The 12,265-nt window shown below is 34.1% G+C and overlaps 1 protein-coding gene across 1 annotated transcript in view; it reads right to left on the bottom strand.

Moving 5' to 3' along the window:
* LOC105881783 (protocadherin-23) overlaps window positions 1–12,265 on the bottom strand; it is a 108,589-nt gene that overhangs the window by 50,081 nt on the left and 46,243 nt on the right. Inside the window, 3 exon segments of the mRNA XM_076010567.1 lie at window positions 3,988–4,227; window positions 8,571–9,417; window positions 10,449–10,606. Coding sequence (XP_075866682.1) covers window positions 3,988–4,227; window positions 8,571–9,417; window positions 10,449–10,606 — 1,245 coding nt within the window.

Below are 12,265 nucleotides of genomic sequence, written 5' to 3'. Positions count from 1 at the left end.
CTATCTAAATTTATAGGAAATAGTTTTGCAGAGCCCTATCCTAGTGTATGAATTTCCAAAGAGTAAGGACAGCTTGAGGCAGGTTATGTCTTATGTCACACAAGCTTTAGTTTCTCAGACTTTTTGGTCCAAAATATCTATTGAGTTTATAAGTCATATATTATACTATCTTAATGACCTGGGATGAAAGTACATAAAATATCCTGGCTCTAGGAGAAGTTCACAGCCTGCAAGGGAAGCAGACAAGTAAATAATTATAACATTATAATGGTGTATATTAAATGTTATACAAATATACACCAAAGTTTTAACAGTGATTGTCTCTAGCATGAATGAGGTTATGATTGGTCCTTATTGTTTTTTGTCTATTTTTGTAACTTTCTTCAAATGTATTTATAATAAGAATTTATATGGAGAAAATTTATATAAAGAAGGCCAACCAGATATCTACAAAAGGCAAGCAAACTAGCACTAAGGAATTAGCAGAAGCACTACAGCCTAAATAGGTGGTGGCTTCAATTAGCCTGCCATTGTGACTTTTTCAGGCAAATTTCCCAGTGGCCTCAGATTGGGAAATTCAAATTTTGAAATACCCGGTGCTCTAACCCAACTTTAAATCCATCTCTTAGGACTTTGGGCTAATCAAAGTTGCTAGAATTTGGGCACAAAGTCAGTAAGACCTACTTGGACATGAATTCTATGGAACTCCTTATACTCTCCTAGATTGACTCGGATGAATCTAAAACTGTGGGCAAATGCCATTGGTGAAAGAATGAGGGAGCTGTCAGTGAATAACTACTAATAACACACACAGGGAGAGTGGATGGGTGTTTTTCCTGAGTAGATGGCGGGGAAACATCATTCTATGTAGAAATTGATTTTTAAAAAGCTGAATGACCAACTAGTGTGTCTACTAGAATGAGAAATTATTATTACAAAATGCTATACATTGGGATATTTTAGCATCTGTATTTCTTTATTCTTCGGTATATACGCAAATAACTGTCCTCCTAAAGGGTGTACAGAATGGTGCCATATAACTTCCCAGGAGGATAAAGCTATCAGCCTAGTAGAAGTATTCCAAAGACTAAGGCAATGAACCCCTATTTCCCATATTTCATTAATTCTAAGACACGTTTTTTTCCCCCACATTTTAACATTTCTGAAATTAGATGCATCTTACAATTAACGGTGTCTTAGATTTATGAGATACTGTGTTTCTCCTTGGCTCCAAGTGTAGACCTGGAGGGGGAAATTGTACATCTAGCGTAGCATGAGGGATTCCAGAAAATCAGATGTACAGTTTATTCAAGATGACCCCAGATAGAGAATCCATATTTATGGAATAGAGAACAACATCACTTTAACTAATCCTATATTTCTGTATGGCAATGCACCGTTAAATTATTTTGTGTTCCACACTGTGGAGCAAATGTTCGTGGTCTTCCCGGGTGGGGCACCCTTTCCTCCTGGGAGTGGGGGAGGGGCCCAGCAGGGGTAGATCTTTTTTCACTAACAATAGAGCTCTTGTTGGTGGCACCAAATGCTGTAACAGTTTTAATACCTTAGTTAAAATCTGGTAGTTGTTTTTTCCTTTTAATATAAGAAGAAACTCCTGTTAGAACTAGTGTGAGTCATACACCATAAACATTCAGTGCTCAAATCCCTGGGGGTTTTGAATGCCAAACACTGTACACTTACATTTTTAAAAACTGCATTGTAGAATGCCAGAAAACATATGTTAAGCTCTCTAGTATTAAAAAATTTTAAAAAATACATACTATTAAGTAAACCATTCATAAATTCCAATGTGATGTTAAAATCTTGACTATGTCATTTAATTCTCATGCATAATCCTATTTCATTGTTTTAACCCAAGAAGCAAAAAGAAAAAACAAGACTGAGTAAAAATATATTCAAAAGCACATGCATACACACAAATACTCACATGTATTTACATAACCACTTGCTTAACAGATCTGGCCTCATTAAAAACACTGAGTTTCCAGTAAATCAAATTGTCTCCAAACCATGTAAGGACACATGAAGCTCATGAAGAGGTTAATATGGATTCAAGCATCGATTAATGCAAAGCCAAAAAATTATAATTTTGCATCTAAATCTTAGTTGGCAAACTATAATCTCTAGAATAATAAACTTCCAATTCAATTACAATGGACAGGTTGCAGACTACTCGTTCTGAAAGAAAATAACACTAACACTGGGCAACTTGACAGTAGAAATCAGAAGAGTATATTTATGGTAATCATATTTAGCTGATATGCACAGAAATTTAAGGGAAATTTTTTTCTCCCTTTTCAAACATTAAAGCCAAAGAAATACTCTCAATAGTGTCAATTACAAAAAAAAAATGAAATAAAATAAAATTCGTAAAATAAAGTAAGAGCAAGAGGAAGACACATTTTACGTACCTTAGTGATTGCTAAATCATAAAACATCAGCAATAGATTCAGTACGTGTTTGTATATTTTGGGAAGTGGTTTTTGTGTTGCCTAGAGCCCCGTATTGCTCTGTTTACAATAGAAAACACTCTAGCAGAACTTAACTGAACTGGAATTACTGTGAAACACAAAGCTCATGTATACTTTTCATTGTTTCTAACACTCTAAAAATGAATACTGCCAGAAATGTGCTAAGTAAATTCTCTAAGCACAAATTGGAACAAACAATTGTTAGCATGCTTCAGTCTCAATGTCTTTGAGCTTAGAAAGAAAAACTCTTTGATAGTACTGCCCCGCTCTGGTCAAAAGAGAGAAAATTAGGTTAGCCCTTGAAAAGAAAGTGTAGCATCACATACAAATTCACATAAAGTACGTCTCATTAAAAGATAATGTTTTCCAAAATGACAAGGCATTCAAATGGTCTATAATCAGTTTAGAAGCTCAAGTAAATGTCTCTTTTGTCCCCTTGATTAACAATTAACTAAAATAGTATTATTAATCCTATAATTTCCATAAAAAACATCTATTACAATTCTTGCAGAAATAGAACAAAACATTATATTGATACATAATGCCACTTGCTATATACATATTTTAAAAGTCTGGATTATTCAACTAGTCCTATTAATTCATATGGAAAAATGCAGCATATGCTATTAATAGGAAACATGGCACTGCAATTTTTATAATTATTTTGTTTAAAATAAAAATAGAATATTATTAAAGTTACTGGACCTTAATGCCAAAATCGCCATAGTGATGTTAAAAAGAGAGTTTAAGAAATTTATAAATTCTTAGCCACAGTAACTGTTCACCCCAACGTCATTCATCTGTACACAGTGGTTGATATAAATAATAATGATGATAACAGTAATGACGGAAGATAACATTTATTGACCACTTATTGTGCCAGACACTGGTCTAAGCTCTTTACATGTGATAACTCATCCATACTCATGACAGAACTACAAATTAGGCATGGTTATTATTCCCATTTTACAGATAAGCCAAGGAACAGAGAGGATTAGTAACTTGTTCAAGGTTACATAGGTTAAGTAGGGGGTAGTTCTATGGTCCACACCCAGGCCGTCTGATCCCGGCACCACAGCTCTTCTGGTATGCTACTTATAGAGGAAATAAAGAACCATTTATCTTTTTGTACTCAATGTATCTAACTATTACACTCTGAAAGAAAGGTGATGCTTTGTCTATACTTCTGTATATTATTACTATCAAGATTAAATCAATAAATTGTACATTAATTAGGTGTGTATCACTCTAATAATAATAATAAAGATCAATACAGCAAATGCCATGATATTAATATATAATGTGATATGTATTACCTTTACATGCATATGTGTTGTATGTGTATGCAAATGAAAGAAGTATTAGAAGTTTGAGACGGCTAGCACTCATTCATTTTGTCTGGCCCCATAGCTATTTTAAATTATGTCAGTTATAATCTTTGAGTGGGTTTTTTCTTTTTAACATAAAATACCTAGTTTCCGTATTTTTAAATTACCCGAATCTCTGTCCACAGCTTCAACCCTTGTGACAAACTCCCCTGGATTTCGGTTTTCTTTAACTGAAGCTTTGTACAGGTGCTGCTTAAACACCGGCACCTCGTCATTGACATCGAGCACGGTAACCGTCAGAGTCTGGGATGAAGAAAGGGCTGGTACGCCACCATCCAGCGCCAGAAGAGTCAAAACATGCTGAGTTTTTATTTCATAATCCAAAGGACAAGTTGTAGTTAGCAAGCCTGTTTTGAAAGCGAAAAAAAGCAACACATAATGAACACCCTTTAGAGAAGTCATGCTTGTTACACCTACGTCTAACTAATCTTACTTGACAACAATTCAGACGTTTTAATTGTTAAAGAATAAATTATGTTAAACCAACTTTAAATGTATATATTATCTAGAATAAAAAGTGAACACTTTTAGTCACAAGAGTCATCCCAATTTAAACCGGAAAGATGAATGACAATTCAAAATTAATCTATCATATACCATCATGCACTGAGAGGACAACATCAAAATTATTTATCTACCCAACATCTACCTGCATTAAAAAAATGTCATACATCTTCACGTCATAAAACACCTCATGTTTAAAAGTAACCAAGTCTCAAAAATGTAAAGTATGGTTCCATTCTTTAAGACATTTGATTTTTGTTAAAGAGTCACAGTTTCTTTGTACTCACTCTCAGTTGTCTTTTGAACAATAAAGAACAAAGATGTTATAACCCATACAATAAACTTCATGAGTAAAACATGTCTGTATCCCACTGCCGTTTAAGCATATAACTCATATAAGTAAATCACAATAAAGATCTGCACACAGATAGCCATTGTATGATTCCAATTGTCACCTTTTCCCTTTAGGATTGCTGTTTGCTTCTTTTATCCTAGAAGAACTTTTCTTGAAATAATTAAAGAAGTTTACTGAATCAGACTTTATAACATAGTTTTTAAATAATTACTCATCACTGTATATCTCATAGCCATGAGTCACTGGAAAACTCACTATGTCCTCCTTATAAGAAATATGAGCCTGGTGAGAGGAAAAATGATCCCTTCTCATATGAATGCATTTGGCAATTATCATTTTATGCCTTTGAAAAACGTCTCAACTGAAATAGTCACTGTAATTCCTCCAAAGATTCATGATACTCATATTACTGAGACACAATTCTAATTTTATTCGTCCTTTTTAACAATCTGAAGTAGACCCTCTTTAGCCATCTTGGAAAATATTTTAAGTATTATTGAAACAGGTCCTTGGAGAGCCTCAGCTCTAACAGATATCAGCAGACTGTGTCTGGACTATCTCTCTGTCAGCTGGGCATTAAGGTGGTGTCCATGCATGCCTCAGAATGAAACCATATGTACAGAATTTAATAAATATTTTGATGAAATTTTCCAACAGAATATAGCCTATAATCATGACTTCCAAATCCCCCACATTCAGTTCCATTCCAAATAATGCTCTTACTAACAGTTGGGCCAAGGGGTATATATCTGAGATTTTTTTCCTAAGGCTCATGTATAAATGCCTTTATTTTTTAGAGGACAAGATGATAGCTCATTAATTTTTCAATATACCCTGAAAATCAAGTAGAGGAAAGTTCATTTCTAAATTCACAAAACTGTAGCTTTTTTAAACATATACTCTTCCATTAAACTACATAAAAACGTATAGTCAATTATCTGGCAACAAGGAAAGCAAGACAAATGCACTGAGAGTGAGTGACATTTCTGTAGAGTACCTGACTGCAAATAAATGCTTCTGCAAAAAATAAATCTTACAATTGATGTGAAAAGCAAGGATCTTAATGTCCCAATGAATTCAATCATTAAAAATATATATTATTTCTAACTATTTACAAACACATGTTCATATGGTCTTAAAGATAACTTTCCATAGCAGAGTCTTTGACAGCTGCTGCCAATTCGTCATGTTCCTACCTTGATTCACTCTTGGTATCATTTCCTACCCTGCAAGAACCCACAATAAGGACAAAGAAGTTTGCTATTGTATATTCATCTCATAAAATGTGAGCTAGCTACAGAGAATAGTTAACATTAATACATAGTCCATGTAAAGTTGGTTCTCTAAATACAACCTTTGTGCCTATCATATATATATATATAAACAACATAACAAGTCAAAATTGTTTAAAGCATGTGCACTTTGAGAGCTATCATTTTAAGAAGAAAAAATGAAAAGGATAAATGTAATCAAGTGATAAGAGGCTTTAATTGAAAATGACAGAAAAAAATAAAATAAAAGACACCCAAATCAGAAAGGAAGAAGTAAAATTATCCCTGTTTTGCAGATGACATGATCTTACATATAGAAAACCCTAAAACTCCATCCAAAAACTTTTAGAACCAATAAATTCAGTAAAGAAGCAAGATATAAAATCATCATACAAAAATTAGTTGCATTTCTATACACTAACATGGAACTATCTAAAAAAGAAATTAGGAAAACAACTAAATTTATAATAATGGTGGCTCATGCCTATAATAGCACTCTGGGAGGCCAAGGTGGGAGGATCACTTGAGGTCAGAAGTTAGAGACCAGCCTCAGCAAGAGTGAGGCCCCATCTCTACTAAAAGTAAAAAGAAATTAACTGGGCAACTAAAAATAGAAAAAATTTGCCAGGTGTGGTGGCATACGCCTGTAGTCTCAGCTACTCATACTCAGGAGACTGAGGCAGGAATCGCTTGAGCCCACAAGTTTGAGGTTGCTGTGAGCCAGGCTGATGCCATGACACTCTAGCCTGGGCAACAGAGCAAGACTCTGTCTCAAAAATAAATAACATAACATAACATAACATAACATAACATAACATAACACCAAAAAAAATAAAGTACTTATAAGTAAGCTTAACTAAAGAGGTGACTATCTTACATACTGAAAACCACAAAATATTTGATGAAAAAAATTAAAGATGCCACAACCAAATGGAAAGACATCCCATGTTTAGAGAGGAAAAGACCTAATGTTGTTAAATTATTCATACTACTCAAGTTATCTACAATTTCCATGCAATTCCTACTAAAATTCCAATGGCATTTTTTTCAGAAACAGAACAATTCTGAAATTCATATGGAATCTTGAAAGACCCCAAATAGTCAAAATAATCTTGAGAAAGAAAAACAAAGCTGGAGGCATCATATTTCCTGACTTCAAAACATATTACAAAGCTACAGTAATCAAAAGAGTATGGTATAAGAACAGACATATAGACCAATGGAATAAAGTAGAGTGCCTAGAAATAAATCTGCAAATATACGGTAAACTGATCTTGGACAAGATTGCCAGGAATACACACAATGAAAAAGATAGTGTCTTCAACAAATGGTTTGGAAAAATTGGATATCCATATGCAAAAGAATGACGTTGGACTCTTATCTTATACCATATATAAAATGGATTAAAGGCTTAAACGTTAAGATTCAAAACTATAAAAGTCCTAGAAGAAAACATGGGGAAAAGCTTTGTGACATTGGTCTTGGCAATAATTTCACGGATCTGACGACAAAAGCACAGGCTACAAAAACAAATATAAGTGAGTGGGACTATATCCAAATTAAGAAGCTTCTGCACAGCAAAGTAAAAGGCAATTAAAGAATGGGGGAAATATTTGCAAACCATACAGCTGATGAGGGGTTAATATCCAGAATATATAAAGAACTCCTGCAACTAAACAAGGAAAACAAGATAACCTAATTAAAAATGGACAAAGAACTTGAATAGACACTTTTCCAAAAATTATATACAAATGGCCAACAGATATATGAAAAAATGCTCAATGTCACTAATCATCAGATAAATGCAAATAAAAATCACAAGATATTGCTTACAATTGTCAAAATGGTTATTATTAAAAAAAAAAACAGAAGACAACAAGTGCTGTCAAGGATGTGGAGAAATTGAAACCCTGTACAATGTTGGTGGGAATGCAAAATGTTGCAGCCACTATGGAAAATAGTATGAAGGTTCCTCAAAAAATTAAAAATAAGACAACCATATGACCCAACAACTCCATCTCTGGGCATTTATCCAAAAGAATTGATATCAAGATCTTGAAGAGACTGTGGCACTCCCATGTTCACTGCAGCACCATTCACTATAGCAAAGATGTGGAAACAACCTAAATGTCCATCAGAAGATGAATGGATTTAAAGAAAATGCGGTAGAGACACACAATGGAATATTATTCAGCCTTAAAAACGAAAGATATTCTGTGATTAGCCTTGAGAACATTATGCTAAATAAAATAAGCAAATCACAGAAAGACAAATACTACATGATTCCACTTATATGAGGTATCTAAAATAGATTCATGGAATCGAAGAATGGAATGGTGGTTTTCAGGGGCGAGATAGAGGAGAAAATGGGGAGAAACTAAAGTTTCAATGAAGCAAGATGAATAAGCTCCAGAGATCTGCTGTTCAACACTGTGCCCAGAGTGAACGATAATGTATTACACTTACAACTCTGTTATGAGGGTAGGTATCATATTAAGTTGTCTTACCAACAATAAAATTAAATCAAAAATTTTAAAAGGTGGTGTATAGGGCACTGTACCTGATGACTCGTCTAGCGTAAAGGCCATGTTTTCATTCCCAGAGAGGATGCTGTATGTTACTTTTCCATTCCTCCCTTCGTCTGGATCTTGAGCCGTTATATGGTGCACCAAGGAGCCCACCATGACATCCTCTTTGACACGGGCAATGGGGAAAGACGTGAAAGTGGGGCTGTGGTCGTTCACATCCAAAATCACTACTTTTGCCATCAACGATCTCAATCGCCGGTCTGTCACATTCACGGCCTGGTCAGACGCAGTTACGGTCAGGATGACGGCTGGGACGCTTTCTCTGTCAAGGGGGGATGCAGTGACTAACGTACCAAAGGAGGGGTGGATGAGAAATGGATTCATTCCTCCCGGGTGGTGGGATTCAACAAAGTATTGCATTCTACTGTTCAAAAAGCTGCCGTCGCCGTCTTTGGCATTGAAGACGTATACCAGAGTTCCTATGGGAACATTCTCTTCTATGCTTATCACAATCAACTCGTCCTGGAAAGATGGGGAGTGGTCATTCTGATCTTCCACATCAATACTAAGGAAGACTGTGCTATTCAGGGGCGGATTTTTGCTATGGTCTGCAGTAATCACCCTGAAAAGATAATGAGAGGTTGTTTCATAATCAAGTTCCTTAGAAAGAAACAAGTCTCCTGTCAAGCTGTCGATTTCAAAGTGACCATCCTTGTCATCTGCAACAATACTAAAATGTAACTTTCGGTTATAATGCTGTTGACGGTGATCAGGCGACTTTATCAAGCTCATTATTTTTGCAGGCTTCAAGTTTTCTGGTATAACTAAATGTCTAATATTCTGAGAAATGATGGCTGTCCCTTTGGATAGTGGGATCACCTGAAATAAGAATAAAAAGAGCTGTTAATTTGGGGTATTTTTTTTCAATAGTTGAATCAATATATGTATGTAATGATATTATTTTGGAAGTTAATTCCTTCCATTTGTGTGATACACATTTGTTAGTTGCTAAGAAAATGTCTTTTTTTAATATTGTATAATTCTTGTATGTCTCAGATAATTGAAAAGTGCATAATCCTTAGGAGATAAGAAACTACAGAAATTTCCACTTCCCAGTTTGCTGTAATGGGTGAAATGATAATTTGGTGAGGCTGTGCTATAGTTATGTGGTCTTGTGATTCTGCAATAAGAATGTGGGATAGCTAGTTCTCCAAATTACTGTAATGACAACATCTGCGTACATTTAAGTATCATATGTCTTTGTCTGAAATAAGAAACTGGAAGCATGACCATATAGATTTTTTTCCTAACCTATATACTCTTAATCAATACAGAATATAATATGGAAAAAAAACTCTTGGGGATATATTCCTTGATTATTTCACATGTATATTATTAATACAACTGATTACCATGTGCATGAACAAAGAAATATGGCTATGCACAGTCATCTTATTTTTGAGTGGTTGATGTAATTTTTTCCTACTATGAAGACTTCCCACATTTGTTTGTTCATTATGATTCAAGTAAAGCCCTAAAACATGGATCTCAAGAGGCTTTTCTAAGTTTAAAAAGATTACAAAAACTATGTGATTTTTAGGTGGCCATTTGTTTACATACAAACATCCCACAAGTGTATCAGGTCCTTACAATTAGGATTAAGTGTAAGAAAAGACACCTTTTGTTTACCATATAGTGATGAATATTTTATCAGAACAATACAAAGCTAATTTTAAAAGTAATTTGGATCTAAATCATTTCTCTAGTGATATCAAAAAGGCAAATGTGTCTGTACAGTGCTGTCTTAAAAATAGTATTTATATGCTGAATTTATCTTCACTCTATACAGTTGTATAAAAGTCAAATGAAACCTCCAAATATCCTTCCACATTTTATGTTAAGGACATTACCTGAATATTAATAACTGCCTGGCCTTGAAGAGGAGGCACTCCCTGGTCACTGGCAATGACAGTCATTCTATAAGAAGGTCTATAATCATATGAAAGTATTGTGGTTGTTCTTATTTCCCCACTGTTGGCATCAACCTTAAAGTGATCAGAGCCATCTTCTATACACATATGAAAAAATTAAGAAATAAATGTTAATTGACAATGCAGAGAAGAGAGTCAATTAATCCAATATATCTCTGATTATTTGGAAGATTTATTTGCCTTGAGCCCTATGAGAGAATGAAACATTCTGGAAAATGGCACTAAAAATATAAACAAAGAACATAGATTTTTAAAAACTTTTATTATGAAAAATTTCAAGCATTTAACAAAAGTAGACAGAATAAGATAATGAACTTCCATGTGTCATCATCTAGCTTTAACAATTATAAATTCATGGCCAATCTTATTTCATTTATTTCCTCTCTATATACTTCCCCATTCCCTTCTATATATATCCTTTCCCCATTTCTTTTGAAGCAAGTTCCAGAAATTATATAATTTCTTCTGTATATATTTAAAAATGCATGTTTGAAAGATAATGAATATTTTAACATAATTACAGTACCATATTATATTTTAAAAATTCATAATGATTCACTAATATCAGCAAATATCCAGTAAGCTTTCAAATTTCCAATCATCTCATAAAGACCTTTTAAAATTTTTTTTAGTTTGTCTCATTTAGGATCAAAATAAAATCCATATAGTGCCTAAAATCTTCAGTCTATGGATTCCAGACATCCATCTCTTTATTTTGTCCTTGAAATTCATTTGTTGAAGAAACTGGGTTGTATGTCCTGAAGCTTCCCCTGGTCTAGATTTGCTTATTGAATCTCCAATGTGTAGCTTAATATGTTCCTCTGTCCTCCATGTTTTACTTAAGTCTGGAGTCAGACCTAGAGAATTGATCAGATTCAGGTTCAATGTTTCGGAAGACTGCTTTGTAAGTGACGTTTTCCCCTTCAGAGGCACATGTCTAGCTGCCTTTTGTTTTTGATGTTGGTCTCCATTCATGGACAGCCTAGATCCGCTAATGATTCATTAAGTATTGCAAAGTATAAGACAGGTTGAACATTCCTAATCCAAAATTCTGAAATTCAAAATGCTACAAAATCCGAAATTTTTGAACACAGTCATGACATCACAAGTGGAAAATTCCACACCTGCCCTCATGTGACAGGTCACAGTCAAAACTTTGCTTTGAGCACAAAATTATTTAAAATATTATATTAAATTACCTTCAGTCTATGTGTACAAGGTGTACATAAAACATGAATGAATTTTGTGTTTAGACTTGGGTCCCATCCCCAAGAGATCTCATTATGTATATGCAAATATTATCAAAAAAAATTTGAAAGTCAAAACACTTCTGGCCCCAAGCATTTCAGGTAAGGGAAATTAAACATGTACTGTATTCTGGTTTATCATCCCTTCCTCATTTATTAGCTGAAATATTTCAGTAAAGAGAAACTTCCTCTCATTTACCTTTGGTAACCCAGTGGAACAGTTCATTACAAGAAAGGCAGGACAAACGATTGATGGATTGATTCACTAATGTCCTCCAATGCTCCAACTATAGGAAGTAACATTTTGTCTTGTTTTTGTTTTAAGAATCATTAAGCCTGAATTTAAATATATTAGATTTCTTTCAATGTATTGCCATAAAAATCCTTTCCAAGGTTCAAATTATCCCGTCACTGAACATTGGGATCAACGTTGTTGAGTCTTTTTGACATGATCCTAATAGTCTTTTGTAGCTTCTTTGTGTCTGGTAT

Source organism: Microcebus murinus, chromosome 15 (assembly GCF_040939455.1).
Source record: "Microcebus murinus isolate Inina chromosome 15, M.murinus_Inina_mat1.0, whole genome shotgun sequence".
Lineage (NCBI taxonomy): Eukaryota > Metazoa > Chordata > Mammalia > Primates > Cheirogaleidae > Microcebus > Microcebus murinus.
The sequence above is the reverse complement of the archived record's forward strand: the minus strand, read 5'-3'. Positions and strand labels throughout refer to the sequence as shown.